The sequence below is a fragment of the Vanacampus margaritifer genome, chromosome 8, assembly GCF_051991255.1.
Source record: "Vanacampus margaritifer isolate UIUO_Vmar chromosome 8, RoL_Vmar_1.0, whole genome shotgun sequence".
Lineage (NCBI taxonomy): Eukaryota > Metazoa > Chordata > Actinopteri > Syngnathiformes > Syngnathidae > Vanacampus > Vanacampus margaritifer.
The window spans coordinates 24809755-24819376 of record NC_135439.1 but is presented as its reverse complement, the minus strand read 5'-3'; the positions used below and the strand labels follow the sequence as shown (position 1 = coordinate 24819376).

The following is a 9622-nucleotide window of genomic DNA, read 5'->3' as shown; positions in this document are numbered from 1 at the left end:
AAACTTTCTCGTTTGAACGGGGAAAAAATTCTCGTTAGGACAAGAAACTTCGTCAAATGTTTTTAAAATACAAATGCCAATATTGACTTTGTTGTCATGTCTTGAAGCATGTTCATTGAACAACTTTTTAGACTTTTCAAAAAAAAAAGTCATTTTTTTAGACATTAGCCATCCTTTTAAATTTCTAACAAAATGTTCAGCTCCCAAGGTTATCGGTACGTCTTAAAGTTAAATGGAAACTTAAATAAGTAAATACCATAGTCAAATTTGTTTTCCAAAATTGAAAAAATGCCTGTACTGTATTACAAGAGGAAAATGAGGGCCAAAATACAGTATTATCAAGAGGAAAATTAGGGCCACCAGACCAAAAAACAAAGAGCTTGACAGCAAGCATCAAGAAATCCTGGGCTTCCAGGAGCCCCAGGCAATGCCACGGCACATCAAGGCAGTGAATAACGCAAAGGGATTCACAACCAACTACTGAAGATTGGCATATCATTTTGAAAATACCATCCTTTTTTCCCCATGGTATGCATGGTGATTTCTTCACACAGTATTAAAATTTTTGGAAATCCTGTTTTTGTGGGTTTTTATGAGCTGGAAGCCCAAATAATCTAAAGATAAACAAATAAATGCTTAAAAGCACTTAAATTGTGGGCGCTGAAACTAAAATCTATAAAAGTTTGACTTTTTGAATAGAATTATGGAAATTATTTCACTTTTCGACGATATTCTATTTTTTGGACGAGCAACCTGTATATGGAAACGCCCAGCATAAAAGCAAAGTAATGGACAATTCTAAAATGGCCTTCAATGAGACCTGTTCTAAATCCTATGGAACATCTGAGGAAGGAGCTTGAAGCATTCTGTCTGAAGAAAGCAACCTTCAAATCTAAGACAACTGGAGCCGTTTGTATGGGGGAGCGGGCCAAAATACCTGCTGAGAGGTGCAGAAGTCTCATTAAAAGTTACAAAAATCGTTTGATTTGCAGTAAATGCCTCAAAAGGATTTGCCGCAAAATATTACCGTCAGGCGATTTCATACACAGTTTATTTGCACATGTCCAAATTTTGCACTCCAGATGCAAGTGGTGAACACACTCCTTGAAGTGCAGAGATTGAGTTGGATCTCTTGTCTTTTTGAGCAAACTTTCTGATTATTATATGTGACTGTTGCCTTCCCCTTGGGTTTATAGTAGCTTATACCTAACATATCCATAAATTGTTTTTGTTTTTTTTCCCTTTGCAGGTGGACACAAAGACACTGCCCTGCCTGAGCAGATGGAAAAACACTTACACATTGCGTAAGGTGCTCACGGAGCTCAAACAACAAATGACAATGAAAGATAACTACAAGCTTTCCCAGCCACCTGAGGGCCAAACGTACAACTGATGCATCTTTCCCTACCCCTTCCTGTCATCTACATATACACAAACACACAGGCAAATCACATTCCACATGCGGAACACGGGCTATACCACTTGCACCACTTGGCTACACAGTTGTCATTTTGTCCAAGATCCCAGACGACCACTTAATTCATCTGAAACATCCCATTGGACAGCAGGAATCACAGACCGGTCTTCCTCACCTGTTTTGGTCCACAAAGAAGACGTTGACCTTACAATCTCAAAAATACTGTGTATTGGATTGTTTGTTTTTTGGCCTGTTAATGTGCATACTGATTATTTGTTGGAATGCTAAATTCTTCATGAGTAAAACTGTAATATGGTTCCACCAGTGAGGGATTTAAATCATGGCGCTCAATAATGGGGATGAACAAATGTGAGTGTTTTCAGACCATTCCAAGTTTGTTTTTGTTTTTTTTAGTAACCACACTATTTTCCTGTTTGTCTGATTGAGACTCAAATTTCCCAGTTAAAACATAGACTTATAGGCTATTTTAATCTTGAATGAGATCCCAACTTCCTGCAATCCCAAAGATGTGAATTAGTCGGTCATTCTTTTAGGAAGAAGCATGTCTGGTTGAAGGGAGTGTATTACTAGGGGACATTTCACCAAGTTGTGTATAAACAAAAGCTCGGCAAGCTCATCACTCATGTTGGAATATTTCTGGGTCATAATGCTTTTTGGTGGTGACTAATTTTGAGCAACCTGTAGGATGGGAGAGGGTTGGGTCCGGAGACCTCTGCAGAGTATGTGTCTGGAAATTGTCCTGATCGCCACTTCACAGTGGTTTGTGCTGATTTTTTTCCTTTCCATTTTATTGTTATTTTTGGGGATTCGTGTTTTGGTTTCTTACCTGCGTGTGCATCCTGAAGTAGTCAACTTTATCTCATGTAGTGAGTGCCCATTGAGCAATGTATGGCTTTGGATGTTTATTTTATAACAGGAGAATTCAATCAGGGTGATGGGGACCTGTTGCATGTTTTTTATTTGAATTAAATGTTACTTTTGCACTTTGTGTACTGTGATTTTCCAAGGCCATAACCAAACTGCAAATGCTATGAACTCAAAGAAAACACAACATTCACATGATTTTAAAAAAACACAAAACGTTAAATAAAGTTTTACTATTTTATTTTCTGTCTTCCATCTTTATGGTCACAAGGTTTAACCATACTGAGTTAAGTGTGTAACAACCAAAGTCTTAACAAAACTCAGAATTCTTTAAAGGGGAAGTCAACTCAAAACTTTTTATTACAATATGTTCTATGAAGCCCCATTAGTCTAAGCACGGTATTCTTGTTAATATTGTCTTTGTGGAAGATGAGTTAACAGCAAAATGCATTTGTCCAATTTGCCATTTGCTGTCGACTAAAAACTGTGACAGCAAGTGACAAAATGGCCACCCCCTGAGAGGGGTGAAAACGGGTAAAACTTGCTGCTTTAATTGATATTCCACAAATGCAATATTCCTCAGAATGCTGTGTTTAGTTAGACTAGTGGGGTTGTACAAAACATATTGTAAAAAAAAAAAAAAAAACTTTTTGGGTTGACTAACCACTTTAAACTAAATGGCAAAACTGACCAAGTGACTATTATGTAGATAAACAGCCATGGAATATTAATGCCATTTTGTGTGCTGTGCTGCACTGGAACCTCTGATTTGCAATTTGCAACAATTCTTCCCATAACAAATAAATGCATTACAAATGATATTTTTTGTAATTCATTTTGACATTCTTAGCTGTCACAAAGTATACATTTTATACATTTACATATAATGACTTTAAGGTTATGTTAAAGGTGAGGTCTTTAGTTTTCACTCAGAAATAAACACTGGATGTATACACATAATCCTTCTCAATCAACACCTCAGGGCTTTTGTTAATGTGCTTCTGTTAATTTTTGACACACTTACTTGCAAATTGCAGGCAATTGAGAGCGGTTGGATGGGCGTCTAGCATAAACTGCCCGCTCCAGGTACCGCCAAAGTATTTTGAAATAATTTAAGTCAGGATTTTAACTGAGAAAATCCAGAACATGAATCTTGTTCTTCAGACATTACTTGGTTGTATTGCTGGAATGCTTTGGATTGTTGTCATGTTGCATGATCCATCGTCTACCAGGCTGTAACTTCACAAAGAACATCTTCAAGTTGTGATCCAGGATTTCACAATATTCCTCTGAATTCATGATTCCCTTGATTATGTGGAGTTGTCCAGGTCCTGAGGATGAAAAGTCAGCCCAGAATTGAACATTCTCACCACCTTGCTTCACTCTAGGTTGAAGGTTCTTTTGCTGGTATGCACTGTTGACTTTTCAACAAACATGACTGTTTTAGTTGTGACCAAACAGTTCAATTTTGGACTCATCTGTCCACATAAGGGACTTCCAAAAAGCTTCAGGTTTGTCCAGGTACTCTGGCAAAGTTGAGATGGGTAGCTTTGATCTTTTTTGTGAGCAGAGGCTTCTACCTAGCAAGCCTTCTATGAAAGCCTTGTCGATTGACTTTTCTGATTGTTGAAGCATGCACATGTGTCCTAGATGCAGCAAACGAGGTCTGCAAATCCCTCGATGTGATGCACACGTTGGCTTTCACCTGAATTATCGTGTCTTGTGGGTCTTGCTGATATTTTAGAAGGTCATCCACTCTTGGCAGGATTGTAGTAATTTTCAGTGTTCTCTAGTTTCAGATGATCTGCTTCACAGTGGAATGATGAAGCTCGTTTTTTTTACATTACTTTATAGCTTTCCCCAGGCAGATGTGCTGTCACTACCCACTTCCTGAGGTGCCCTGAGATTTCTCTTCCTCTCAGCATGACTGACCTGTATGGGTTCACCTGGGTAAGACTAAATTGATGTGGTTTTGTCTCTGTTTCAGTCAGTGATGCACAGTTTAGTCGCTAAACCTCTCATTTCATTGGTCCATTTCAGTGGTTTAGCTACCGATTTGTCCTACCTGATCCTATTTGACTGCTTGTTTTAAGCAATGCAGCTCAGGGTTCACTTACTTTAGCACCTACATGAATTGACCAAAAACTCTTTAATTTTGTTTTGACTACACAATTCATTTTAAATAAAGAACAATGCATTGAATTGATAAACCTACACCTGTTATTTCATATAAAATGTAATGGTTCAGATTGAACAGGAAGGATGGCTGCTGTGCACTGTACTATTTCCTGTTTATAATGGATTGCCACTGCATATATGTATTTATTTATTTTTCCCAATTTTATTTCAGACTCAGATTCCACTCTCAAGAACAAACAAAACATGCAAAAAATATATATATATATAAAGATTAAGAAAATACTGTTAGACATTAAGAAGACAGGCATACCAGTGTTTCCATATGTTTGACTTAGCGAATTGCACTCCATCCAATATTCGTGAGTGACACCAAAATTTCATTTTGAGACTTTTTCAGTCTACCAATAAAACTATACATTAAAGTTCTTAGTACAGCTTGCAAAGTGTTCACTCGCTCAGAGACAAACATCTCAGTTGCACTAGTCCATCGTGGCCTTCTTAAAAGTACTCGCAGAGCATCATTATAGGTCAGTAAGCCTATACATACTAGCTTTTTTATAACTATGCCAAAGCGTGAGTTTGTTAACATTAGATTGGTATGATTGAAAAGTTCAGGGCTGCTGACATTCATGCACTGACCCTCAAACCACATGTAAACCGGGTTTGAATTAGTGAAGTAACAACTACATAAACAAAGTAGCAATGTTTTTAAAATGGGGTTACTTTCAGATGAAAACAGTACATGGAATTAATACCATTTAAAAATTTAGTGATTTTTTGTTAAAATATTTTATATGGCATTAAAAATTAATTAAAACTACATTTCAAAACTTATACAAAAACGACTTTTCCCTGTTGTAATGAGACCACAGCAAGGTTATTTTAGTTAACTAAAACTAACTAAATAACAAACTAAAATTCCCAAAACATTTTTGTGAACAAAATAAATTAACTCTTTGACTGCCAGACGTTTTCAGAAACGGGATGTCGCCAGTGCCAGCCGATTTAAGCATTTTGACTGATCTTTCAAGGTCCACAGAAAATGTTGTGTTTGGACTATGGAAACACACATACTATCAAATGAAAGATTGAACTATCATCTTTCATCAGAAAAAAAGTTTGTTTCTACCTTATTCCATTCTTCAGTAATCAACAATAGAAAATGGTTAGTTTCACCGAAATGCTCTGTTTTGAAACAAAAAGCGGAGAAAAAGAGCTTTTTGTGAAACTATGTTATTTCATGCACTCTAGTGAATTCTACACTTCTTTTTGTCCATGAATGATGCCACAAACACCTAAATAGTGCTTTACTTCTGTAATACACTACCACCAACAATGAAAAAGTGTTTTTAGATTGCAAAATATGTTTATTTCCATTCAACAGTGTAACAATTTGACAAAACAATTTCGCAAACTATTTACAAATGTGTGCAACTGTGGTACTATTTACAATTATGTGGATGTTTCAAATACAGTTTTTCTTTTTGTAACACTGCCCTGCGTGCAAGGAGACGGAGCAGGATTTGCACAACAGATACGTTTCACTTCGATTGTCCGTTTCGCGTGCAGACGTTACACTTTCTTGACGGCCTTTTTTTCCGGGGAATAGCAAGTAGCAGACTGTACCCACTACTCCGATGAATATGCATTGGACTCGGGGCACTCTTCATCGTCCGATTGAACGTCCGCCTGAGCGTGCTCGGTTGTGCTCCGTGTTTTCTGGTGTTCGCATCGCTAGCCCGTGAACCTTTATGACGTCGTCATAGCCGCCGCGTCAGCGCTTCCAACTTCGCCGTCAACCTCGGAGTCACCATCATCATCATCGATGATGATCATCGTCGTCATCAATGTGCTCTTTAGCGTTGGTCGATGCCTTTCGTGTTAGAAAAAAATTCCCAAGTGTGAGCTGCTTGCAACCGGTCGCCATTGTTCGCTTCTTCAGCCATCTAGCTCTGCCTCACGTCTTCTACTGCCGCGTCAATGCTTCCAACCTCGGAGTCACCATCATCATCATCGATGATGATCATCGTCGTCATCAATGTGCTCTTTAGCGTTGGTCGATGCTTTTTGTCTTTGAAAAAAACTGCTCGAGCGTGAGCTGCTTGCAACCGGTCGCCATGTTCTCTTCCCTTCCCCAGCCATTGTCCCCTCTAGCTCCGGCTCACGTCTTCTACTGACGCTTACCCAATCTTGTCAAAATAGTCATTGCTGCCATCTAGGGGCCAAAAATAGTCATTAGGCTAACTAAATCTGCTTGAAACTTTCACCACAGCTGGCCAAGGCTTTCCTCCACCAGTTTTCCCCCCCAAAAATGGAGAACGTCTCCGTAGGTTTTTACTAAACGTCATTTAACGTTTTTGGCAGTCAAAGAGTTAAAAAACGAAAATGTCTTTTAAAAAATTAAAACTAACTGAAACTACATTTTACATTTACAAAACTAACTAAAACTATAATCTTACCTTTGGTCTTTGGTAATTAATGCATGAGCCTTTGGGGTTGATTTTAAATGTTATTGAAGTATATTTATTTCAATATTAACCTGAATAAAGACTTTTTGTTTGTTTGTTTTCCTTTGTCTTTTTTCCCCTCTTTTTTTTTTTAAACCAGAATTAGGACGTTTGTCAGTGTGTCGTACAGAAGTGACGTCATCTAGCAGCAGCCAATGTAAAAGCACCTTCAGATGACATCGCTGCAGGTGCCAATTTTGCGTGTTCGACTTTTGCCTTTAATGCCTCGCCTGCTTTTTCATTTAATTCAGCCAAAACACTGCTTAAGAACGGTGTTACTTTTTGCTTTTTACCATGGTATTTATTAAATATTGCACACAAGTAATACAAAACATTTTTTTTTAAACGAAAACTAATAATAAAACTAACTAAAACTAAACTAAAAATAAGCATTTTTTAAATAACCAAAACTAATACAAACTAACAAACCCGTCCTGAAAACGAATTAAAACAAACACAATAAAAATAATAATAATTCAAAACGAAATAAAAACTACCTATAATGAAAATTCCAAAACTATAAAACCTTAGAACACAGTTGCATCACCCCCAGGTGAGTGTGTCTTTGTTCATGGTGGAATCATTGATGCCACATTTACTTTCAAAAGGTGTCAAAATGATTTGTATGGAAAAGTAATGATTATTGAGATTGTATTTTGGAATGGTTTTGTTTTTAATTCATACATGTGTGCAAGTTAGATCAGTTGGCCAGTAATATTCATTCATTACATTTATTGGCCTCTCTTTTATTAAGATTAGATCAAGAATAAAGACTTGACAGACTCAAAAAGTGTAGTTAGGGATCCGAATGTACTGTATCATGAATACAGAATGTAATCTGTCTTCCTTCACACAAAAAAATTAAAACCATCCACGTCATCTTGCATTCTTGAGATAAGCAAAATTTGTCAGTGAAAGACATTCAGCCTTTTAACCAAGTACTGTTTACAGTTCAAAACAAAAAGGGAAAACGTATGATTCCTTCTGTAGTATGTAATGTTATACTGTTGAATGCACGGCTTTTGAATGAATAGGTCCTGTAATTGCCAAGACTCATGTATACTAGGTGTGTTTATTCACAAATGTTCCAGTAGCACTAGTTTTAAACTGTAGATCTCAGAGGAGTGACATCTTGCTAACCCAGTCTGACCAGCTCCATTGCGTGTTACATGCTCCTTTGAGCTCTGTGGTAATTTAACTATTTGCTTCCTTCTACTGATTCTCCTCCACATTTATAGGAATTCAGTGGTCTAAGTCATGCATCAGATCGATGTAACCATTGTGATGATACTGTGTTCATTTTGAGTTATTGCTGCATTTCAAAAGATTCCATTCCCAAAAAGTGCAAATACATGCTACAGTGATCGGAATAGGATCCTGATGAATCTGAGCTTCTTTTTTTTTAGAGAGAGAGAGAGAGAGAGATTGATCTATGCAAGGCTGATGCGCATTAAGTGGGAGAAAAAGTGATGACAAAGGCCTTCGAAGATACAGTATTATTTTCAATTTGTGGCATTATAGTGATGGGGCCCAAAGTGATTATTTTTTTGTTTTTTGTTTTTTTATCACGGTGCGCCAATTCACCAAGGCTGTAAATTATCTTCTAGGCTAGATGTGACACAGTGTCTGCTGCCTCCTGTGGGCTGGCTGATCTCATGGGTCCTTAGTAGGAATGGTTTTAAGGTGATGGAATGTCCTTTGCAATCACACGCACACACACACACAGCATTACAGAAACCCAGCAGATGGCCTGGAGACAGAGTGTGTGAGGATGAGAGGCCCCCCCAGCTCAACACTTTGCCCCTCACTTTTTCTTATGAGCCCCCCAACAACCAGCACAAGTGCATTTTGTCCAGAAGGCAATCTGTTGTGCCTCTTGGCTAGCACACACACACACACACACACACACACACACACACACACACACACACACACATTTATGTATATACACTGGGTGGGGTCACACTCAAGGTTTAGGGGTAGAGTTCGCCAGTCGGCGAGCTGGCGAACTCAGTAACAGGGTTAGTCTGTCACTTAGAACGTTGGGGTGACGACCGGGGCCTCTCCCCGCTGGGCCTGGGGTTCGGGGGTGACGACCGGGGCCTCTCCCCGCTGGGCCTGGGGTTCGGGGGTGCCGCCCGTCCTCCGGTGCCCTTCTGCCCCCGGTGTTCCGTCCCTTCGCGGGGTGGGGTGGGCGCGGATGCCCTCTCCGCTCCGCTGCTCGGCCCCTCTTCGGCGCCGGGGCCTGGGTGCAGGGTGTCCCTGGGGGTCGGGGGCTGGGGGGCTGCAGGTTGGCGGGGGCGGGGCGGCTTGGTTGGGGGGGGGTGGTGGTGGTGGGGGTGCTGGGGTGTGGGGGGGGTGTCTGGGGATTTGGGGACCTGGGGGCGGCTGGGGCTGGGTTGGGGTGGATGGTGGGGGTGGGTGGGGTGCACGGGGGTCGTGGGGGGAGCGGGGGTTGTGGGCCGGTGGGGTGCCTGGCGGGCCTGCAGTGCCCCGTCCTGCTGCGTTGGGTTGGGGGCGCGGGCCGCGTTGGGGTGGGGGGCGCTCCTGCTCCTGGGTTTGCCCTCCGGCCGGTGGCCCCTGCGGGGCCCGGGGGTCGTCCTTTGGCGCTGCCGCGGCCTGGGGGGCCCTGAGGTGTTGCGCTCGCTCTGTCCTGGCGGGGGTCGACGGCTCC

The 9622-nt window shown here is 40.5% G+C and overlaps 1 protein-coding gene across 2 annotated transcripts in view; it reads left to right on the top strand.

The window, feature by feature from the left end:
- LOC144056074 (ubiquitin-conjugating enzyme E2 variant 2-like) overlaps positions 1-2543 on the top strand; it is a 19222-nt gene extending 16679 nt beyond the window's left edge. For both annotated transcript variants that reach the window (XM_077572470.1, XM_077572468.1), the window contains exon 4: positions 1250-2543. In XM_077572470.1, coding sequence (XP_077428596.1) covers positions 1250-1393 — 144 coding nt within the window. In that variant the 3' untranslated portion in view covers positions 1394-2543. The remainder of the gene's footprint in view (positions 1-1249) is intronic.
- Positions 2544-9622: the final 7079 nt, after the last annotated feature.